This window comes from Bos indicus x Bos taurus, chromosome 3 (assembly GCF_003369695.1).
Source record: "Bos indicus x Bos taurus breed Angus x Brahman F1 hybrid chromosome 3, Bos_hybrid_MaternalHap_v2.0, whole genome shotgun sequence".
In the NCBI taxonomy this organism is placed as follows: Eukaryota; Metazoa; Chordata; class Mammalia; order Artiodactyla; family Bovidae; genus Bos; species Bos indicus x Bos taurus.
The window spans coordinates 97,791,570-97,816,480 of record NC_040078.1 but is presented as its reverse complement, the minus strand read 5'-3'; the positions used below and the strand labels follow the sequence as shown (position 1 = coordinate 97,816,480).

Here is a 24,911-nt window from a genome sequence, read left to right as displayed (position 1 = left end):
GAGGGGTAAACATCTGGGGTTAGCCAGATGGGGTAAAGGGCTGGAAGTCAAGCCAGGGAAACAGGAGTCACCTTGAGCACCTGTCTGAGGCCTGAGCTAGAGGATGGGAAGGTTTTAGCTTTGAAAAGGCTCAATGACTTTGATTGGACCAGACATAGTCATTGCTGAACTGAGACTGTCTTGTGACCAGAATTAATTAGAAAACTTTTAATTTCCTGAGAGTGGCTGGGAAGTCACGGGATCTGCAAGAGCTGTTATATCTCTAGATCTAGATGTAGAATACATATGCATCTATCTGCGGGGTCAACCGGGAGATAAAACATATTTCATAATTGTACCTTGTGTGTACAGCTTGTTTAATATTCCTGTTATACAGTTCACAAATCTTTTCCCTTCTATTCATGGTCTGGTTCTGCCCATATTTATTTATCACTTCCTGTTTCTAGCCCAAACCAACTTCCTACCTTCCAATACTTTGGATATACATTCTCTCTCTGGAATCTGGGCTCTCTCCTTTATGTCTCCCTCTGCCAGGAAGGCGCCTTCACCCTCTTCTCCTGCCTGCATCACAGCCATTCTGGAGGTCTGAGACCTAGTTTCTCTTCCTCCAGGAAGTCTTTCTTCCCTCTTCTTCCCCAGCACTCCTGCATGGTTACAGAGCTCCCATGGGAGTCACGAGCTAGCAGAGCTTCCCTCTGGCTGATCATTTACCCCTCTCTGCTGCTTCCTCTCCTCTCAAAACTGTCTCCTTTTTGAAGGCAGGGACCATGCCTTATTCATCTCCCTATTTTTAGTGTCTAGTGAGTTTCACGTGATGGATGAGTAAATAAATGGTATCTCCAATGTCTGCCATATGCTTCAGAGGACCTGTGCAAGGCACAGAGTGGGCTGTGAATTGAGACCAAGACAACTAACTGAATTCTAAATCTCTGCATTTTCTCTTGGCTACACAGCCATTTCCTTCTCCTAGAGCCAGCATTTTCTGATTTCAAAGTGCCCACAGCTATAAGTGTGTGTGGAAAACAGTCTACTAAGGACCCTCAGTCTCTGTTCCCAATGTTTTTCTCATCCATATGTCAAAGAGCTATTTCCTTTTGGCTTGAAACCAGACCATAAACAAAGGCCAGAGAAACTCTGGGTTATTTTATGATTCCAGTTTAGCCTTTCTTTCTCTCTTTTTAAAAAAATTGTTTGAACAGAGCATATTTATGACTTGGCAGGCCAATAAAATGTAAATAAGGTTTGCTGAAAAATGGCCCCAAATTCTCAGGAATTTAACATTTCACAACAACAACAAAAACAACAAACCATGGGAAGGGAGGCGAGGGAACGAATATTTAACAGCACTGAGTAAATGCCCCGTTATTTATCTGCTTTCTCCCATGTAACCCTCAGAACAACCCTATGCTATGCTATGCTAAGTCACTTCAGTCGTGTCCGACTCTGTGCGATCCCATAGACAGCAGCCCACCAGGGTCCCCCGTCCCTGAGATTCTCCAGGCAAGAACACTGGAGTGGGTTGCCATTTCCTTCTCCAATGCATGAAAGTGAAAAGTGAAAGTGAAGTCGCTCAGTTGTGTTCGACTCTTAGTGACCCCATGGACTGCAGCCTACCAGGCTCCTCCGTCCATGGGATTTTCCAGGCAAGAGTACTGGAGTGGGGTGCCATTGCCTTGGGTAAATAATCATTATCCTCGCTTTCCAGATGAGGGAACTGAGGTTAAATAACTAATTAGGGCCCTAAGCTAGAGAGATCCAAAGCAGAACTCACACCTGCAACACTGACCAGAGCTGTGTTCTTGCCATGGTCTGGACAGAGGCCACCAGCCAGGGCAGCAGACGCTAAGCATGGCTTTCTTTTAGATTCTGTTGAAAGTTATCCATCTTCCTCCCAGAAAATGAACTCTGCATCTTTACCCACAGTTTCGCATAAATTTTAGACAGCTCATAAGCTTTTCCTAAAGCCCATCTATAAACCCCTCAATTAAGAGCCCTTTAACTAAAGAATGAAAGTAGCTATCGTCTTGGCTTGATCAATCATCTAGGACACTTTCGTACTGATTTTCCCTGTGGGATTGAAACTCATGCCTAAGGAGTCACTTAATCTTAAGACTCACATATGTCACAACTGTGGATTCTTGATATCAAGATTTCATCTAAGCAGAGAATTATAAAATTTTAGTTTTAGAATCAGCAAAATCTTAGAATATCAGGGCTGGAAGGGACCAGAATAGAGGCAAGTCCACACATAATTTCATTCTGCAGCTCTGACAGGTTAGAAATATCAGACACTGAGCCTAAGAAAAAGGACAGGGCCTGCTTTAAGCTACCCAGTAATAACAATGGAATCAAGATTCAAACCAACACAGCATTGTAAAGCAATTATCCTCCAATTAAAAAATTAGTTAATTAATTTTTAAAAAGAAAAAAAAGATTCGAGCTCGGTTGCTGGCTTTCAAGATCATCTGGTTAAAGGATAATCTTTGGAAGCAAAGTCATGCAGTCTGCATGGGGCTGAGAAAACTGGGGACAGAAGAACATTTGTTGAGTACCTATCAGATGTCATGCAGGCCAGGGGATTTGTATCATTGCACTCCTCTGATAACTGTGCAAAATCAGTATTATTATTTTGATATTATAAATAGGGGGACAGGCTCAGATTGGTGAGGTAACCAGCCCAAGGTCACACAGCTAGGGAAGCATCAGTGACTGTCTGTGTCCATTGCTATATTATCCTGATATAGTAGAGGAGGAGAGTCAGAGAGCAAGAGCTTGGTAATGTTTCGCTGGGGCTTTTCCAGAGAGAGAAATTAAGCTGACAGATACATATGTTCTGGGCTTCTCTGGTGGCTCAGATAGTAAATAACCTGCCTGCAATACAGGAAACCTAGGTTTGGTCCCTGGGTCAGGAAGATCCCCTGGAAAAGGAAATGGTAACCCATTCCAGTATTCTTGCCAGGAGAATTCCATGGACAGAGGAGCCTGGCAGACTATAGTCCATGGAGTTGCAAAGAGTCCGACACGACTGAGCGACTAACACCGACTAACATTGATACATATGGTCTGGAGTGTGAGGAGGTGGACACTGTTGTGGGCCTGGGTGAGATATCCCTCAGGATTCCCCGCCTTCCCTGCCCTTCCCTGATCTTTCTCTCACTTAGCATCTTCTGATAGCTAATGTGGCCTCTGTGGTTCCCAAGGCTGGGAAGGGGACACTCTAGATGATAGACATAAAAAACTTCACCATGGGAATCTCACATGCCCACTCACTGTGTGAGTCAGATGCTGTTCTGAGGTCTAGGTTCTCAACTGTGGTGACCCCACCAAGACCCTTTGCCCCATGAACCTTACCAGCACAACCCCGGCCTCTTGGTCTAACAGCCCCAACTGTTTTCTTTTACACAAATGTGAGTCCTCATTTACAGTTACAATGTTCTAATCAATTGTTGTTGTTGTTCAGTCACCCAGTTGTGTCCGGCTCTTTGAGACCCCATGGACTACAGCCAGGCCTCCCTGTCCCTCACTATCTCCCAGAGTTTGCCCAAGTTCATATCCATTGCATCAGTGATGTCATCCAGCCATCTCATCCTCTGTCACCCTCTTCTCCTTCTGCCCTCAGTCTTTCCCAGCATCAGGGTCTTTTCCAATGAGTTGGCTTAATATTTAAAGCCTAAGGTGCACACTCCTGTACATTATTTCATTTAACATCCATGCAACTTGGTGAGGTTAAGTATAACTAGGTCCTCCTGCTACAGACAAGGGCACTGAGGTGCAGTGAGGTTACGTAATTCGCCCAAGGTGACGCAACCAGTGACCGTCTGAAACTGGATTCAAACCTGATTTGTCTAAGTGGAAAGTCTGCTCTCTTTTCACGAGTGTCTGTTGAGTTCCCATTGCTGGGGTCAAGAAAGCAGGAAGGCTCTTGGTGCCTTTGTGAAGGAGACACAGCTCGCCTCAGAGAGCTTGGAGGACTTGCTGAAGGGCACGCTCGGGGACGATGATGGTGTTGTCATCAGATCCAGGTCTCCTGACTCCCAGTCTGGAGGACATCCTCCCAGACTATATTGCCATTCCTATCAGACCATGTAATTTCTTTTTCTGACTGGGACACGAAGCCAATAGCCAACAAGGATCACAATCTGTCTGCCTGAAGTCTCCCTCTGTTAGGAGATGAAGGCTTTTTTTTTTTTTTTTTAAATGCATTTCAAACAAGAACTAGGTTAAATCATGCTTGTATGTGTTGACTCGGCCTGCATGTCCTTGGAGAAACTCCAGGTTCCTCTTCTTGTCCCCTGGATGGCAGATGAGACTGGGTGGCTCCAACAGCATGGTGGCCTGCTCAGCTTCTGCTCTGTCTCACTACCCACCGCCCTGCACTCCTTCCAGTCACTATCTCCTGGTCCCCACCAACACCAAGTCTTCCCAGTTCCACATTCTAAATATTGCACAGCACCACTCGAGTCTAGTCCTGAGTCATCTCCCAGCTGGATTGTCATAACAGCTCCCAGCATGCCCCTGCCTACAGCCTTCTCTCATCTGTCCTTTCCACTGCAGCCAGAGGCTTCCCACTGCTCTTTAAAGCCCTTCTACTGCTCTCGATGGCCTTCATGTTCCTTCTAGATCAAATTCCTCACAGGCTGCCATTTTGGTCTCATCTCCTGCATCTGCAGTCCTTCAGCCATAATGCACCTGTCACAGCTCCTACAGCCCACCTTCCTTCCTTCCCTCTCTGTCTCAGATGCCATCCCTCCAACAACCCACCCCAGGCAATCTGCCTAATTTCTGTTCAGTTTTAAAAAGTCGGTTTAGATGTCACTTCTGCTGTGAAGACTTCCCTGACCTACTGAAACAGTGTTTCAGCCTCCTCTTAACCTCTATGGGTAGATATTTTTGTCTTCAGGATGTTCACTGCTATTAATACAAGAACTTTACCTGGCTTATGGCAGACACTCACTGTGTATTTCATTTTTTAATCGGAGTATAATTACGGTTTTGTGTTAGTTTCTGCTGTATAACAATGTGAATCAGCTGTGTGTATACATGTATCTCCACCCTCTTGCCTTCCGCTCTACCCCATCGCATCCCTCCAGGTCATCACAGAGCATGAGCTGAACTCCCAGTGCCATACAGCAGCTTCCTATTGGCCATCTGTTTTACACATGGTGGTGCATATATTTTTAAATGGACATTTCCCGTGGCTCCCTGGGATTCCTCCACAACAAGACTTACTATACAGACTATAAGTGTCCTTTTCCTTTATCCAGCTCCCAAGTAGACCAGAAGTTCTATGAGTCAGGGCCCATGGTTTCTTGGTCAATATTTTATCCCAGTGCTTAGTAGGATTCCTAGAATGCACTAATGGTCTACTAACAAGGGTTGGGTGTTGAGAGGAGGAAACCTTGGGTCTAGGCCAAGGGAGGGACATTCTGCCAAGAAATTCATTTGCTTCCAACACAAAGGTATGTTGGAGGTGCTGACATAGAGTAGGAGAACCCATCACATTGGACATCAGATGTTGGCCACAAACTAAGTACAGGCCTCCTCTGGAGGGACCCTCATCTCACTGAGATGAGTCACATGTGGGATCCCTTAGGTGCAAATGCTCAAACTCTTCTTCCAGGCAAGTCCTTCTATTTCCTTTGCCCTGACATCAAAGGTGAGCTAGTCAGGGGCAGTGTGGGATGTGTCTAGGTGTGGAGCACAGCAGTTAGCGGATCCAGGAGAAGCCATGTGCTGCACACCATCAAGTTGTGTGTGTCTGTGTGTGTGTGTGTGTGTGTGGTGGGGGGAGGGTTGCACTGTGGCACATAGAGATGGCCAGAACTTTGGAAAGCAAGGGTCTTCTGAGGTAGAGCAGAGCCTGCTCCACTGGTCTATGAGTCAGGTGGTCATTAAAGCAGACTTCAAGGTGACTGTGAGGGGACTCTCCTGCCGTTCTTACCATGATCTCTACATTGTTGTGCTGGATCTAGAATACTGGTCTAACACCTGGTCTGCCAACTACTTTCCCCTCCCTCTGAGGACATCACCCTGCCCTCCACGTTCCCTGCTAGGTCACTGTTCATCCCTGAGCCATGAGGGTGCAACGGATAGTGTGGACTAGTGCCAAGTCATGTCTTGACCAGAAAGGAAGCTTTCCTGAACAGAGTGTGGTGAGAACTCCATAAACTCTCCCCATGGTTGAAAGGAGGATGCCCACTTCTGGGGAAACAGAGTCTGTACACAGAGAGTTAATATCATCCTTTTCCTTTCTTCTCCATCAACTATAATTCTTTCTCCGAGAAACTAAGTGTTCAGAAAGGAGACATGGGTCAATCCAAAACAAAAGGGTAAAGATAAGCAGAAACTGTCACAGTCAGTCACAACCCCTTATTTAGTGACCTTGAAATGAAAATCAACACTCAGGAATCTAGAATTACTAAACAATTCCTAAAAAATCAAGCAAGCTAGAAGGCAACCTCTAGTTTGATCATGACACACTTGGGGGTTCTTGTGGACATTTTATGAGTAAGCCAAGAGGAAAAGTGAGTTGGCAAAGGAAATGCAAAGGCAGAGAGAAAGATGCTCAGAGGACAAGTGGGAAAAGGTAGGGAAGGTGGGGAAGGTGGGAAGGAGGCTGAGGGGAGAGAGACAGGAAAGGAGGGTGGGGAGGGGGAGAAAATAGAGGAGGGAAGGGAGGAACACATCAAATGAAGCAAGAGAGAGAGAGACAGAAGGCGATGGGACAAGGTGGGGACAGGCAAAAGAGAAAGCAATGAGTGGAAAGAACAGAAGGGGAGGGAGCTGGAGGACAGAAAGATAGAAGGTAAAAAGAGACTTGTCCTAGAGACCAGATTTGTGGTTGCCAAGAAGGTGGAGGAGGGAGAGGGATAGACTAGGAGTTTGGCATTGGTAGATGCAAGCTATTACGCTTAGAATGGATAAGCAACAAGATCCTACTGTATAGCACAGGGAATTATATGCAGTCTCTTGGGATAAACTATAATGGGAAAGAATACTTTAAAAAAGAATGCATAAATGTGTATCTATACAAGCCACTTTGCTATATGGCAGAGATTGGCACAACATTGTAAATCAACTATACTTCAATAAAAATTAAAAAAAAACAAATTTAAAAAACCTAAAAAAGAGATATATTCAGGGTGAGAAAGAGGAGTTCAAGACCGAGTCAAGGTCTTCCTCAGCAGGCTCGGGATGAGCTTCTGGTCTGTGTGCTTACATACCTTAGATGACGGAAGACTCACTCTGTTGTTGGGGGCAGAGGAGAGAAAGAGAGATAGGCACAGGTTTGGGTGAGTCATGGGTCCAGGTGCCTGAGGAAGACTTGAGGTGTAGCAGAGGCATATGGGGAGGGGTGTCCATTAGGAGGGCAGGAGGCAAATAGGACAATCCAGAGATGATGCCAGCAGAATCAGCCACATATATCCTCACCCCAGGATCTCAGCCCTCACCTGAGTTGGAGACCAGATTCCTGAGGCATCTGGTAAACCCTGGCAGACCTGGGTACTCTCAGCTGGATGTGAGCTGGCCCAGGGCTGGGGAGGGGAGAGGGGAAACTGCCAAGGATACAGGCTTCTTCCGTGTAGGGCACAGCAGCTGTGGTGCCACCGATGGTGTAGCTGTAGAAGGAAACCTCGAGGGTGTAGCAATAAGAAGTGTGGTCTAGCAGCCCACCGAGGAAGCGACGGCCAGTTCCTGCTTTCACGGCATCCCGATTAAAGGACGTGCTCGACTGTGAGAGACAGAAAAAGGAGAAGAGAGTCAGGCTATGGGACCTTGAGCGAATCTTACAGCACCTCTGCGTCTCAGCTTCCTCATCTGAAAAGTCTGATATGAATCCCAATTTGCAGGATTACTATAAAGATGGGTTACATAGACTATTAAATGAAAGCACCCAGCATGGTTCTTAAATTAGTAACTGCCATTTACATTACTTTGATGACAAAGGTGCCCATAGTCAAAGCCATGGTTTTTCTAGTAGTCAGGTATGGATGTAAGAGTTGGACCATAAAGAAGGCTGTGCACCAAAGAATTGATGCTTTTGAGATGTGGTGTGGAGAAGACTCTTGAGAGTCGCCTGTAGAGCAAGGAGCTTAAACCAGTCATTCCAACCCTGAATATTCATTGGAAGGACTGTTACTGAGATCCAATACTTTGGCCACAGGATGCGAAGAGCAGACTCTTTGGAAAAGACTCTGATGATGGGAAAGATTGAATGCAAAAGGAGAAAGGGATGGCATAGGGTAAAATGGTTAGATAGCATCATTGACTGAATGGACATGAAGCTGAGCAAACTCTAGGATATAGCGGAGGACAGAGGAGCCTCTTACAGTCCATGGGGTCGCAAAGAGTCGGACACAAGCTGGCAACCGGACAACAATAACAAAGAGGACAAATCCTAGAGGTCCGTGAAAGCAGACACCAGGGCCAGAGCACCTCTGGGAGGTGCTCAGTGAGTTTCTTCTCTTGTTAAAGCTGGAGTCAGATCGGGTAAACAAAGGCCAGCTCCTCAGACAAAGCAAGTGCGATCTTTTCCAAGAGTCTCCCTCACTGACAGGTGACGGGCTGCTTGCAGGCATGGGCAGGGCTTCTTTATGTCTGTCTTTATCACCCACACAAGACACAGCACAAGAAAGTGTTCTGTGAATGTTAAAGCAAATCTAACTCAGTGAAAGACAGGGTGGCAATGGGAAGGAGGGCTGGTCTGGGGAGGGGACCTGGGGCTGGATCACAGCCAACTCTTGACTCACGTAGGAGAAGTCCTCGGCATTCTGGCAGAGGAGCTTGGGGAAAACCGCCTGCCTCTGGAACCGCTCTTCATCCTCAAAGATGTTGCCATACATGAAACCATTCATCATGGTGGAGTGGGCGTGGATATCAATATAAAACTCCAGGCTTGTTTTCTGTTGAGAGAAAGGATAGCAAATGAGATGTCAGGGCCACAGAGTTTGCCTTAAACACACACACACACACACACACACACACACACACCCCATTTCCTTTTGAGCTAGCCCTCTGTCTACTCAGTTGTAGCAATGTGAGGGGTTGAGAGCAGCGAGGATCAATTTCTCCTTATTTTGAACACCATCTGTCTTCAAGGTCTCCAAGCACTACCATTAACAGTCCTCTTTCGAGGTCTTCTGAAGTAATGCTACCTACCCAGAACAGTAAACACATTTATAACTAAAGGCTTTAGCAGAATTTGTTTCTCTGATTAATGAGAAATACCTTCAGGTAACAATAGTTTATTTTTATTGGGCCCGCTAATGGTTTTGCCCCAATTGGGTCATTTCTAACAGAGGGAGTCTGGGGGAAACTAAATCATGTACCCTCTTTGAAATTTTTATTTTCAAAATGGGTATTTTAATTCCAACCTCGGAGAGTTCTAGTGGGAATCCAACTCAGCAACAGTCATCACTATCATTTACTGCATAGTTAATGCATGCCAGATTCCATTCTGGGAGCTTCACATAGGACATCTTAGTTAATTCTGCTATTTAACCTCATTTCATGATGCCACACCTACTCCACAGTAGTATGTAGTGTATGGGAAAAGTAACCTTGCAATTTATAAAGATGATTGTAACTAGTCTTTCTCTGCTCTCTGCTCACACTCCCTATTTAAGGCACTCCCTACTTTGATACAGGATTATTTATTAACATTCTCATTTATGAGCTCCCTGAAAGTAGAAAGAGTGTCTAGAAAGAACCCAGTGCCTGTTTGTGAAGGATGCTCAGTAGCCAGATGCAGAATGACTAAATAAACCACTCAGAGGGATAACTTCAGACACTGAAATGGACTGGCAGGAACTGGAGAACTCTCAGGCCCTCAGAGGGCTTTCCAGGTGGCTCAGTGGTAAAGAATCTGCTTGCCAATGCAGGAGATGCAGGAGACTTGCGTTGGATACCTGGGTCAGAAAGACCCCCCCCAGAGAAGGAAATAGCAACTCACTCCAATATTCTTGCCTGGAGAATCCCATGGACAGAGAAGTCCGGTGGGCTATGGCCCGTGGGGTCACAAAGAGCAGGACATGACTTAACAACAGAGCATGCATGCAGCACACAGGCCCTTAGAATTTCAATATCTCTCAAATCTGACTTTCTCTTCCTATATATCAGTCTGATTTATACCTATTAATCATTCCTGAGAGTAGCAGGACCTCCAATGGGGAAGGGACTTGTCCAAGTTCATGGCCTAACTGGGACTGAAACCCAGGTCTCCTGACCCATTTGCAGAGTTAATGTAATACCATCAGTGAGCACCACTAAAACAGCCAAGGCAAGACCTGGCCACCTTTCCATCCACTTTCTAGCATTCAGTCCTGGGAAAGAAGAAAAATCCATGCTTAGAAGAATCCTCCCTCTGTGGGACACTTTCAAACAAAGTTAAGACCAAATGAAAACCATGTTGCTTCTAGAATGTGGGCCCGATGATTGTCATTTCATTTGCCTCAGACTTGGAGTGAAAAATTGTGTCTTGCTGAGCTCCCAGTTCTCTGGGTGGCATAAACTGCCTTCTGAGAGATACAAGATGCACAGCTCTGTGTGATATTAAACTCATCATTTTCAGCTTTGAAGGTGGAATACACAATGATTCAACAGGAGCCCTATAAAAGTCATCTTTGCAATTTTATTTTCTTCAATTGTCTGTTTTTTCCTCTGAGCTTTTGATGAGCTGCAGAGGAAAGGAGGCGGTAGAGAGATGACTTAAAAAATGTGGAAGGAAAAACCGCAGTTTATAGCTCTGGATATGGGCTCTATTGGAAACCAGTTTCTCTGACCTTTTGCAGATCATCTCAGGGTGGGGAGGTTGCTTGATTAGGGCTGGGAGTGAGTTAGTGAAGGAGCAAGAATTAGAACCTGGATCTTTGGAAAACCATTCTGGACTGGCTTCTACTGCCCCATCCCAACACCTAGAACCTGATGTGATTCAACTTTAAATAATCAGAAGTGAATAATATTGATTGATTTACATGCTTCAAAAGTCAATAAGAGGGACCTCTTATTCTTACGAGGCAGGGCAAAGGCTAACAGAGCTTTGCCAAGAGAATGCACTGGTCATAACAAATGCTCTCTCCCAACACACAAGAGATAACACTACACATGGACATCACCAGATGGTCAATACCAAAATCAGATTGATTTATATTCTTCACAGCCAAAGATGGAGAAGCTCTATACAGTCAACAAAACAAGACTACAAAACAAAAACAAGCTGACGTGACTCAGATCATGAACTCTTTGTTGCAAAATTCAGACTTAAGTTGAAGAAAGTAGGGAAAACCACTAGGCCATATTAGACCAGGTATGGTCTAAATCAAATCCCTTATGATTATACAGTAGGAGTGACAAATAGAGTTAAGGGATTAGAATTGATAGATAGACTGCCTGAAGAACTATAAACAGAGGCTGGCAACATTGTACAGGAGGCGGTGATAAAAACCATCCCCAAGAAGAAGAAATGCAAAAAGGCAAAATGGTTGTCTGGGGAGGCCTTAAAAATAGCTGAGAAGAGAAGAGAAGCAAAAGGCAAAGGAGAAAAGGAAAGATACACCCATCTGAATGCAGATACACCCATCTGAATGCTATTCCAAAGAATAGCAAAGAGAGATAAGAAAGACTTCCTCAGTGACCAATGCAAAGAAAGAGAGGAAAACAATAGAATGGGAAAGACTAGAGATCTCTCATGAAAATTAGAGATACCTGGGAACATTTCATGCAAAGATGGGCACAATAAAGGACAGAAACAGTGTGAACCTAACAAAAGCAGAAGATATTAAGAAGAGGTGGCAAGAATACACAAAAGAACTATACAAAAGAGATCTTAATGACCCAGATAATCATGATGGCGTGATCACTCACCTAGAGCCAGACATCCTGGAATGTGAAGTCAAGTGGGCCTTAGGAAGCATCGCTACGGACAAAGTTAATGGCATAATGGAATTTCAGCTCAGCTATTTAAAATCTGAAAGATGATGCTGGGAAAGTGCTGCTGTCAATATGCCAGCAAATTTGGAAAACTCAGCAGTGGCCACAGGACTGGAAAAGGTCAGTTTTCATTCCGATCCCAAAGAAGGGCAATGCCAAAGAATGCTCAAACTACTGCACAATTGCACTCATCTCACAAGCAAGCAAAATAATGTTCAAAATTCTCCAAGCTAGGCTTCAAGAGTATGTGAACTGAGAACTTCCAGATGTTCAAGCTGGATTTAGGAAAGGCAGGAGAACCAGAGATCAAATTGCCAACATCTGTTGGATCATAGAAAAACAACAAGAATTCCAGAAAAACATCTACTTCTGCTTCATTGACTACACTAAAGCCTCTGATTGTGTGGATCACAACAAACTGTGGAAAATTCTTCAAGAGGTGGGAATACCAGATCGCCTTCCCTGCCTCCTGAGAAATCTGTATGTAGGTCAAGAAGCAACAGTTAGAACTGGACATGGAACAACGGACTGGTTCCAAATTGGGAAAGGAATATATCAAAGCTGTATATTGTCACCTTGCTTATTTAACTTAAATGAAGAATACATCATGCAAAATGCCGGACTGGATGAAGCACAAACTGGAATCAAGATTGCAGGGAGCCATCTGTATGTCTTCTTTGGAGAAGTGTCTGTTTAGGTCATTTTCCTACTTTTTGATTGGGTTCTTTTTTTTTCTGGTATTGAGTTGTATTAGATGCTTATATATTTTGGAAATTAATCCTTGGTCAGTTGTTGAAAAGATGCTCATTATTAGAGAAATGAAAATCAAAATTACAATGAGATATCACCTCACACTGGTCAGAATGGCCAGCATCCAAAAGTCTACAAACAATAAATGCTGGAGAGGGAATGGAGAAAAGGGAACACTCTTGCATTGTTGGTGGGAATGTAAATTGATACGGCCACTATAGAAGACAGTATGGACATTCCTAAAATACTAGGAATAAACCCACCATGTGATCCAGCAACCATGCCGAGGCATATACCCTGAGGAAACCAAAATTGAAAAATACACATGTACTCCAATGTTCATTGCAGCACTATTTGTAATAGCTAGAACATGGAAGCAACCCAGATGTCCACTGAAAGATGATGGATAAAGAAGTTGTGGTACATATACACAATATTTAGTTCAGAATATTTAGTTCAGTTCAGTCGCTCAGTCGTCTGACTCTGTGACCCCATGAATTGCAGCACGCCAGGCCTCCCTGTCCAATACCAACTACTGGAGTCTACCTAAATCCATGTCCATTGAGTCAGTGATGCCTTCCAACCATCTCATCCTCTGTCATCCGCTTTTCCTCCTGCCCCCAATCTTTCCCAGCAGCAGGATCTTTTCAAATGAGTCAGCTCTTTGCATCAGGTGGCCAAAGCATTGGAGTTTCAGCTTACTTAGCCATAAAAAGGAACACATCTGAGTCAGTTCTAGTGAGGTGGATGAACCTAGAGCCTATTATACAGAGTGAAGTGAGTCAGAAAGAGAAAGATAAATATTGTATACCAACGCACATATATGGAATCTAGAAAAATGGTACTGATGGATTTATTTTCAAGGCAGCAATGGAGAAGCAGACACACAGAACAGACTTATGGACACAGGGAGAGGGGAGGAGAAGCTGAGATGTATGGAGCGAGCAACACGGAAACTTACATTATCATATGTAAAATAGATAGCCAATGGGAATTTGCTGTATGTCTCAGGGAATTCAAACAGAGGCTCTTATCAACCTAGCGGGATGGGATGGGGGAGGTGGGAAGAAGGTTCAAGAGAGGGGACATATGTATGCCTAGGGTGATTCATTTTGATGTTTCACAGAAAACAACAAAATTCTGTACAGCAATTATCTTTCAATTAAAAAATAATTAATTTAAAAAATGTGTAAAAAAAAGATTGCAGAGAGAAATATCAATAACCTCTGATATGCAGATGACACCACTCTTATGGCAGAAAGCAAAGAGGTACTAAAGAGCCTCTTGATGAAAGTGAAAGAGGGGAGTGAAAAAGCTGGCTTAAAATTCAGCATTCAAAAAACAAAAATCATGGTATCCTGTCCCATCACTTCATGGGAAATAGATGGGGAAACAATGGAAACAGTGACAGACTTTATTTTCTTGGGCTCCAAAATCTCTGCAGATGGTGACTGCAGCCAGAAATTAAAAGACACTTACTCTTTGGAAGAAAAGCTATGACCAACCTAGACAGCATATGAGAAAGTAGAAACATTGCTTTGCTGACAAAGGTCCATCTAGTCAAACTATGGTTTTTCCAGTAGTCATATATGGATGTGAGAGTTGAACCATAAAGAAAGTTGAGCACCAAAGAATTGATTTTGAACTGTGGTGTTGGAGAAGACTCTCGACAGTCCCTTGGACTGCAAGGAGACCAAACCAGTCAATCCTAAAGGAAATCAGTCCTGAATATTCATTGGAAGGACTGATGCTGAAGCTGAAGCTCCAATTCTTTGGCCAACTGATGCGATCTGACTCATTGGAAAAGACCCTCATCCTGGGAAAGGATGAGATCGTTGGGTGGCATCACTGACTTGATGGACATGAATTTGAGCAAGCTCTGGGAGTTGGTGATGGACAGAGAAGCCTGGCATACTGAAGTCCATGGGGTTGCAAAGCGTTGGACGTGACTGAGCGACTGAACAACAACAATCTTATCATATATACTTAGTAACTTTATCTCCTCTTTTAAGTTTTTATGCTTCTAATTTCTTTTTTTGTCTAACTGCACTGGTTAGTACCTCCACAACAAATTTAAAGGATCATGTATTTTCTCTAATTTTTTTGGCCATGCTGCATGGCTTGTAGGATCTTAGTTCCTGACTAGGATTGACCTCAGGCCACCACAGTGAACACACTGAGTCCTTACAACTGGAGCATCAGGGAATACCCAGAGATTATTTAGTTTCTAAGATCTCTTCCCTGTCTGAGAGTCTAGATTTTACCTGGAGTAGAAAAGGGTCCAGGAAATTAACCTGTATAGGGTCTGAGCTTGAAGTTCTAGTTCTTTTTCTTCCTCATTGCACATATTCAGCACTTTTCTGGCAATACCAAAGACCACAGATACTAATGTAATCACCATCTTAATTATGTTTTGTGCCTCAACTGGCACTATGGGCTCACGTTGGTCCATTAGAACAGAGCAAGGAAGGCAAGCAGAGTTCCTAACTCTGGTTCTAATGTTCACATAATCTATAACCATAAACAGCAGCAGCTGTTCACTGTACCTCAATTTCTGCATCTTTATAAGTGGCTGTTGGATGAGAGAAAAGAGATACAGTTTTCTTAAACTTTCCATAATGTCTTCTCATATTCTGTTAAAATGGAAATGGCAACCCACTCCAGTACTCTTGCCTGGAAAATCCCATGGATGGAGTAGCCTGGTAGGCTACAGTCCATGGGGCTGCAAAGATTCAGACACAACTGAGCGACTTCACTCACTTCTGTTAAAATAAATCCCTTCATCTTCTGCAAACAGCTTCTTGCTTGGACCTTGATGTCAGTGCTTGTTACTGTAGAGGTATCCTTGTGTACTGTAGAGATATACTTATGTACTTGTCAGTGCAATATGGCTAGAAAGTATGTCTGTCTGTCTATGACCACATTGAGGACACGAACCAAGTCTGACCCCATTCCATCATCTCTTTCTTGTTTTACTACAATAGCTTCTGACCTGGTTTCCTTGCTGCTTCAGAGCAATCCTTTAAAATGTAAACAAATAATGGCGCTTCTTTAAGTGAAACTGCTCTATCCCTCCCTATCACTCACAGGACAGACTCCAAACCCCTTCATATATTATAAAAGGCCTTGTGTGATCTGGCCCTTGCTCCCTGCCTACTCTCAGCTCTCACAACTTCTGGTCTGATACTCTACACTTCAGTCCATGGAGCTGCCTGGAGTACTTCAAATCTCTAGGCTTGTGACTTTCATCTCCATATTTACACATAATGAATGTCTCCTCTGCCTGAAATACAAGTTCTCTTTATCTGGGTAACCCTGAGACAACCTTAAGACTTAAGGGAAACTAAGGAGATCCTCACAGTTCCATATCCTTTTCCTGGACCCTGGACAACATCTCTCAGTCTCCCTTGGTATTTGGTTGGGATCAAAAGGGATGTGGGCAGTGGTAATAAGTGCCGCTTCCAGGCCTGGCCATCAACACATCAAACACATATACAATTGCCCAATTCTCGTTCTTGGGCATGGAAGCTGCATGTAAAACCAATGGTATCGTAATAGGGAAAAAGGGTAGTTTGCTGAGTCAACACTGGGAGGAAAATTGCCAGACAAGTCACTTGACCTGCATCAGACTGTAATGAACCTTTACTGTATTAAGCCATTGAGATTTGGGGACTGCTTATTATAGCATCTAAAGTTGTTCACCTGACTCATACTAAAAGATAGATTCAAATAGCCATTTTTATCCCTCAGGGATGAGTGAACAGCCTCCTGTGTGCTCTCACAAGTCTCTCTCCTGGCACTGACATGTCATTATCATGCTTTGTTTATTTCCATCTCCCATTAGAATGTGAACTCTTTCAGGGAAGGGACCATACATTCTTGGTTTTTTAAATTCACAGGACCAGAGTAAGCCCTGGTATATAGTAGGTTATCACTGGAAGTTTAGTGGGAGAATGAATAGAAAGTGAATCAACGAATTGATGGGAGAATGAATGAATTAAATGAATGAACAGCTATATCTGAACTTTTTCCCAGCAGTCAAATGAGGTACTTTTTTTGTGTGGCTATGTCAGAGCAGGGGGTGTGCTGCTAATGCAGGGCCCTTAATTACAATTTTGGGACTGAGAATAGAACGAGGGGACAGCATCTTTGTTCTTTCCTTCCAAACTTACAAACCTTAATCAAAACCAAGTGATAAAGGGCTGTCCCCTTGCCAGCAGCCAACGGCTCATTCTGCAACAGGGGCCTAAAGAGTAAATTAAAATCAGTGCCAATAAAATTAAAACTACCTTAGGGCATATTTGGAACATAATTTAGTGTGGAGTTTGCTTCCTCCTAGACACCAGGGAGGAAATGAGTTTTTCCTTTATTCTATATTCTGAGCTGCTTCACCTAGGTTGGCACAAGCCAAAGTCTGAGCCTGGTGCTGTGCTGTGGGGCTGCCTCCTCTACCTTAGGGCAACACTTCAGGGCTTACCACATATTCAGTCTGATGAAGGAAGGGAAATGCAACCCAGGAAGGGCAGAGGGATTTATCTTAGATTTGGAGATGAGAAAGAAACTGAAGCTTAGGCGAAGATGAGGGCAAGTTGAGGAGGGATAGCAGCTTACTCTTCTCTTTGTACAGAGGAGGGAACAAAAGCTCAGGGAGTTTAAGTAACTTGTCCAGAGTAATGCAGCAGGAAGGGGCAGAGACTCAAACCCAGGCTCTGGTTACAAGCCCACAGCCGCCATCCGGCCATGCTTGCAGGAGTTCCAGTTCAGTAAGGCAGTCGCCCTTATCACAGGAAGGAAGCCCCACATAGCCCCCTTCATCTCTGAGCTGGGGACTATGATCCTACCAGGCTTAGCCTCTCAAATAGGTAGGGAAGGAGGCAGCAAAGAGGGTTAGAGAATTTCCAGATGACTCTCCCGCTAAACTCTGCCCCATGGCAAAGGCAGCTGTTTACCCATGGACCTCAGGCTGAAAAGCCCCAAATCTATTCTTTTTATTATCCACCAAATTATCTCCCTATCTATTTAGAAGTTAAAAGTAGATATTTATGGAAGTCAGGGTGCATGTCCTAAAGAAGGAAAGAGAAATTTTCAGAAAAATACAGAATCTTTTCTTAAAAACAACTGAACAACTCCAAGAGACAAAACAGTGTCTTTTATCATGCAGAGACTGGATCTCTGAAGTGGCCCAGTGAAGGCTTCCCTCCTCACCAGGAGTGTGGCCAGACTGAAATTCCTGCCGCAAGAAAGCATGCAATGAATCGACGCAGACAAAAAGAAACACAAGAAGCCCAGGCAGCCAGCCCAGAGCACCAAGGGGATGGACGGTGGCCCCTCTCCTCACTCTCTAGCCTTGCAAACCGCCCCAGCACACGCAGGTCCTCCTCTCTGTGCTTCTGTGTCTGTATTCCTACAGGCAGGATGCCTGCTCTGCCTCCCTTTCCCCTCCCGGTAACCTCTTGCTAATCTTTCACTGACAGGCCCAACGGCCCCTTGTCCATGAAGCCTTGCTTGACTCTCCCAGGGACAGTAGCTCTCTTCTTTGGATTCCTACAGATTTTTAAAATACCCTTCTATTAAGGCATTTATCAGGATTCCCAGGTGGCAGTAGTCGTAAAGAACCCACCTACAATGCTAGAGACTTAAGAAACATGAGTTCGATCCCTGGGTCAGGAAGATCCTCTGGAGAAGGACATGGCAACCCACTCCAGTATTCTTGCCTGGAGAATCCCATGGACAGAGGAGCTTTGTGGGCTAAAGTCCATGGGGTCACAAAGTCAGACACCACAGAAGCGACTTGGCACGCAAGGCATTTATCATCCAGCTTATTCATTCATTCATCTGGCAAATACGTACTATGAACTTACTATGCTCCAGGACTTGGGGTTAATAAGAGAGATGAGGTTCCTGCCTTTGAGGAGCTGGCATCCTGGTGGGGATGACAAACCAGGAACAGCAACTAAGCAAGGTGATGGTGGGTTGTAATGCATACTAGGGATGCAGGAGGTAAGCCACAGGGTGGGGAATGAACGAGTGGATGGAGGAGGGTCTACGTGATATAGTGTGATCAGGAAGGGCTTCTGATATTTGAGCTCAGCCTTGTAGGATGATAAGAACAAGCCATCCAATGAGAGAATTCTGGGCAAATAAAAGCCCTGAAATGAGGACTAGTATGCCATTTTCAAAGACCGGAGGGCAGGCCAGTGGCTGGATCATGGTTAGTTAACACTAGAGGTGAGACTGGAGAAGTTTAAAGGGTCCAGCTCACACAGGGCCTTGCAGGCCAGAGTCAGAGTTTGGAGCATATCCTGTGTCCAGCGGAGGCCATCTCAGTAGGGGAATGCTGTGAAAGGACCACCTTGCTTATCGTGTTGTTAATGGGTTTTAGTGGTGCACAGGTGGCCGTGGATGAACTGATCTAAGAGATCATACCAGCTTAAATCGGAGTGATGACATAGAGGTGAAAAGAGAGGGACATATTTGATAAATATTTTGGCTACAGCTCCATAGGACCTGTATGTGGTTTATGTGCAAGAAGAATCAAAGATGGATCAACGGTTTGTGACTTGAGCAACTGAGCAGATAGTGGTGCTGCAGAGAGGTGGAGGAAACTGGGATGCAGACCAGTTGGCAGAGTGGTAAAGAAATCAAGAGTTCTGATACAGATCTCTGCATTTGAAAGGACTATCAGATACTAGTAGGCAGTTAAATACATGAAAATGGAGCCTCGGGGAGGGGACCGGATTAGAGCTGTAAAGGTGGGCAGCATTAGCTTGGTGATGCTACTTAACATCACTGGGAGAAAGTGTGGATCCAGAAGAGATCCCAAGACTGAGCCTAGGATCCAGTAAGATTGAGAGTTTGGGTAAAGGAAGAAGCAAAGGAGGGAGACTGGGAAGTGACCAGAGAAGGAGGAGGAGACAATGTGGTTTCATGAAAACCAAGAGAAAAAAAGGGGGAAAAAAGAGAAAGGATTTAAGAAGGAGGGGGTGGTCTATAAAGGCTGGGACTATCCCTGGCTCACCTCTATACCTTTAGGGTGTCTTACAGGATCTAGCTCTTAGTAAGTCCTCAGGGGGCATTTGCTGAGTGACAAAAATCAGTAAGTGAATGAATGAACCAGGAATCCCGGACTCAGAGAAAGGGGTCAGGAAGGATGTAGTGATAGGAGTTTGGGGGCCTAGATTCTAGCCAGCGGAGCTATGGAGGGAGGATAATAATAAAAAGATGGGGGACTTTTCTGGCAGTCCAATGGTTAAGAATCCACCTTCCAATGCAGGGTATACGGGTCTGAGCCCTGTTTAGGGAACTAAGTTCCCACATGCCATGAGGCAACCGAGTCCACGTGCTGCAGCTACAGAGCCAGCTCAGCTCAGTGAAGATCCCAAGTGCCTCAGCTAAGACCGAATGCAGCACCCCTCCCCACAAAAAAAAAAAAAAAAAAAAGAGAGAGAGAGAGAGATGGTACTTATTACATGCCAGGCACTCCGGAGCTCTCCCACAACTGTATTTGATGGAAACATCATTTACAAGTAAGGAAACTAAGAGAGGTTAAGCAACTCGCAAAGGAACCCCTAGACCACACAGTGGTAACTGGTAGAACCCAGTCTGGCTCTGCCGCCTGTGCTGTTAACCGTGACCCCAGCACTGGGAGCCAGTGGCACGTATGAAGTGCTTCCTGTGTAGGGTCTTGTAATAACAACCTTATGTGGTAAACACTGTTATCACACCGAGGCAAAGAGCTCACAGAGGGCAGAGCTGAAATTCAAATCTTTGTCTCTCTGACTGTGAAATGAAAATATCTCCTGCCATTTTAATAAACAAGAAATGTCACAGCCATCAGCAATTTCTGGCATCCAAATGTGAATGAGGGCTCCCAAAACCGCCATCCAGCAGATGCTGCCACCCCCCACGGTGATTGCTGAGGAGCTGGGGGAATGCAAGGAGCAAAGTGAACAAGGAAACAGGGTTGGCCCCAGACAGCTGAGGTGCGCATGAAAGGGATGAATTCAGTGAGCGCAGAAGCTTGCATCTTCCCATACACAGAATGTGAAATTTCCTTAACTTGATACCTGACCTTTGATGTTCAGACTGCCTGCTCCTTCTGTTGCAAACTTGTATATAGCCTCCTGCCTCCTTGGAGCAGTTTCCTCTCCCCATGCTCTGAGTCCTAAACATTCCCACCAAGTAAAATAATTCTACCTTCAGATTGTGACTATATTTTTAGTCGACATGACCTAAAGTGTCTAGGACTAAGCTTTTCAGCTCTAAGCCATTCCGAATGTCCAGCTTCTGTATCTGTAGCTTCTTGGGCCTCAGCAGGATAAACTTCAGGACAAAGTAAATTTGTGAGAGTAATGCTTATGTAAGGGGAAAAAGCATTTGTAGCAGCAAGGTAAGGAATAAAAATATTTTGTCTAGTTCCAATTTGTCTCTTAAAGAGGTAGAAATTGTTAGGCAGTCCATGTAGGGTTGGGGCCTTGGTTCTTTTTTTCTAATTTCAACTCACTCCCTCACATTAGTGTTTTGCTGCATTAACCTAAAGCTATACTTGTTGCTCCAGTTTCTAGGCATTCAGAGGAATGCCTCCCTGGCCTGGAGGGTCATAAAACATCCAGACCCATGACAAGACAATCAGTAACTGCTGTCCAACTTATCAAGGAGAAAAACTTCAAATGAACCATTAACTTTTAAACATACAGTTCAGTTCAGTTCAGTTCAGTCACTCAGTCATGTCCGACTCTTTGTGATCCCATGAATCGCAGCACACCAGGCCTCCCTGTCCATCACCAACTCCCGAAGTTCACTCAGACTCATGGCCATCGAGTCACTGATGCCATCCAGCCATCTCATCCTCTGGCATCCCCTTCTCCTCCTGCCCCCAATCCCTCCCAGCATCACAGTCTTTTCCAATGAGTCAACTCTTCACATGAGGTGGCCAAAGTACTGGAGTTTCAGCTTTAGCATCATTCCTTCCAAAGAACACCCAGGACTGATCTCCTTTAGAATGGACTGGTTGGATCTCCTTGCAGTCCAAGGGACTCTCAAGAGTCTTCTCTAGCAACACAGTTCAAAAGCATCAATTCTTCGGTGCTCAGCTTTCTTCACAGTCCAACTCTCACATCCATACATGACCAGTGGAAAAACCATAGCCTTGACTAGACAGACCTTTGTTGGCAAAGTAATGTCTCTGCTTTTGAATATGCTATCTAGGTTGGTCATAACTTTCCTTCCAAGGAGTAAGCGTCTTTTAATTTCATGGCTGCAGTCACCATCTGCAGTGATTTTGGAGCCCCCCAAAATAAAGTCTGACACTGTTTCCACTGTTTCCCCATCTATGTCCCATGAAGTGATGGGACCAGATGCCATGATCTTAGTTTTCCTAATGTTGAACTTTAAGCCAACTTTTTCACTCTCCTCTTTCACTTTCATCAAGAGGCTTTTTGGTTCTTCTTCACTTTCTGCCATAAGGGTGGTATCATCTGCATATCTGAGGTTATTGATATTTCTCCCAGCAATCTTGATTCCAGCTTGTGCTTCTTCCAGTCCAGCGTTTCTCATGATGTACTCTGCATATAAGTTAAATAAGCAGGGTGACAATATACAGCCTTGACGTACTCCTTTTCCTATTTGGAACCAGTCTGTTGTTCCATGTCCAGTTCTGACTGTTGCTTCCTGACCTGCATATAGGTTTCTCAAGAGGCAGGTCAGGTGGTCCGGTGTTCCCATCTCTTTCAGAATTTCCCACAGTTTATTGTGATCCACACAGTCAAAGGCTTTGGCATAGTCAATAAAGCAGAAATAGATGTTTTTCTGGAACTCTCTTGCTTTTTCGATGATCCAGCAGATGTTGGCAATTTGATCTCTGACTCCTCTGTCTTTTCTAAAACCAGCTTGAACATCTGGAAATTCATGGTTCGCGTATTGCTGAAGCCTGGCTTGGAGAATTTAGAGCACTACTTTACTAGCGTGTGAGATGAGTGCAGTTGTGCAGTAGTTTAGCATTCTTTGGCATTGCCTTTCTTTGGGATTGGAATGAAAACTGACCTTTTTATACATCCGGTCCCTAAATAATGGTCTGGGGTCTTGAGAAAGGGTTGATTCCATGTCTGGGGAAACTGAGAAACTGGGAACCAAAAAAAAAAAAAGCCATAAAAATGACAGACTGGACTTGATGACTTTTAAACAGATTGGTCGGAAATTATGTACATTGGGCCCTGAGCCAACCAAAAATGAACAGATCAATTCTAATAAAGATATAAACTGTTGTTATTCCTGCCTTTTCAGGCACTTCACTGCCTCTCAGTGCCTATGCTGTGAGCTTTGTATCTCTACTCTTTAAAATAAACTCTGGCTGTGTGAGTGTTTGCTTGTTTGTGAAGTTCATTTTTGGGCTCTGTGAACAGAACTCGGTTTCCCATTTCATTACAATCCTACTCTACTAAGTGAAAAGCAAGATGTACATGTAAATGGAGGCATTTCTGCTTTTCTTCTAAGTATCCGGGAAGAGTCAGGTCTGGCCTGGCAGAGGGAGCCTTCCTTCGCTTCCATTCACTCCTCCACCCCTGCCTCAAAAAAGGGAGAGAGAACAGCAACTCAACACAAGAGGTCTGGGTTCATAACAGATCTTTCCAGAGCAAAAGGTGCTGATCTCTGTCTCCTGCTCCCTAAAGCAGTGATGGGTGACTCTCCAGGTTGATCGAGACAATGATAATGCTGATAGAAGAAGGGTAGTCATGGGACCACCATGGTTTTGGGATCTAGGCTTCCCTGGTGGCTCAGATGGTCGAGAATCTGCCTGTAGTGCAGGAGACCTGAGTTTGATCCCTGGGTTGGGAAGATTCCCTGGAGAAGGGAATGGCTACCCACTCCAGTATTCTTGCCTGGAGAATCCCATGGACAGAGGAGCCTGGTGGGCTACTACAGTCTTGGGGTCGCAAAGAGTTGGACACGACTGAGCGACTAATGCTGTATCTGTAGAGTAACATATTACACACCTCAGACTTGGCTGCAAGTATCAGTTTAGTCATGGGTTAGCTTTATGACCTGAATCTCAGTTTCCTTATCTAAAAATTGGGGATAATAATTCCAGCCTTACAGGGTTGCCTTGAAGTCAAATGAGGTGACTGGCTTTGCATCTGGCAAAATGCCTAGCAGTTGATACACTCTCAACACATGGTTTTCAGTCACAGAGTGATACTCTGGTCAATGCTGTGCTCAGCACCAGGGATATGGACCTCTTTGAGTTCAAAACCTTACAGGGAAGATGGACATTTAAAAAGTAAGTGCATGTGCAATGGAAGACTTGAAGGTGCAGGGGCTATAGGTCACAGAACTGAGAGGGGCTTGGGAACCCAGCTTACATAAATGTAAACTGCTTCCTTGTTCAATAGAACATCTATTGACAATAATTATTATCTAGCACATAAAACTATTCTCACACCAATTAGCTCATTTGATTCTCTCAAGGATTCACTGAAGTAAATGGCATAGTGATCTTTGTTCCTCAGAAGATGCTCAGAGACTGACTTGTGAAGATCTCGTGGCAGGTTAAAGGCTGAACTGGAACTCTAATTTATATCACATAGCCTCCATAGCCTTTGTTTGATTCTCACCCTTGGGGGTCACCCAAGTGTTCATTCCTGTGTCTAGAGTGGACACAGATCCAAGTGGAACAGTTAGGCCTTCCTGCAGAAAGCTGCAGTCTGAGCAGGAAGATGAGACAAATGGAGAAAAGCACCGAGATGTAATATTTAAGCCTGGAAGAGCCGAGGGACATTTTAATTTCATAATTAAAAGTTAATGTTGCTTCATTATAAATCAAAAGCTGATGAAACTAGGGCACCCCCAGGAACATATTAAGAGCTCAATAAATATGTGTGGTCTGAATGCTTGGAGATGTCTCCTAGAGGAGTTTGTTAGCTGATCCAGAGAGGTAATAAATGCAGGGCTAACTGCTGAGCTGGGGCTGTGGTAGGTCCTCAGGAAATGGTAGTTCCTTTCTTCCCAGCAAGTTCATCTTGGCTCTTCTACTCATGATCTGTGACTCTGGAGAAGACTCTCTCTTCTGCTCCACTCAGAAAGCAGATTTGGTGACTTCTCTGGGCAACCCAGTGTTCTTGCCTGGAAAATTCCATGGACAAGAAGAGCCTGGAAGGCTACAGTCCTTCCAGGGGGTCACAAAGAGTTGGACATAACTGAACATGCACACACGCAGGGTCCGTTATGCCCTGAGATCT

At 44.5% G+C, this 24,911-nt stretch overlaps 1 protein-coding gene across 3 annotated transcripts in view; it reads right to left on the bottom strand.

Annotated features, from left to right (window-relative positions):
* The window catches only part of AGBL4 (ATP/GTP binding protein like 4), a 1,469,133-nt gene that overhangs the window by 51,413 nt on the left and 1,392,809 nt on the right, over positions 1–24,911 (bottom strand). For all 3 annotated transcript variants that reach the window (XM_027537317.1, XM_027537316.1, XM_027537319.1), the window contains 2 exons: positions 8,751–8,903; positions 7,570–7,732 (listed from right to left, as the gene is read on the bottom strand). In XM_027537317.1, coding sequence (XP_027393118.1) covers positions 7,570–7,732; positions 8,751–8,903 — 316 coding nt within the window. The remainder of the gene's footprint in view (positions 1–7,569; positions 7,733–8,750; positions 8,904–24,911) is intronic.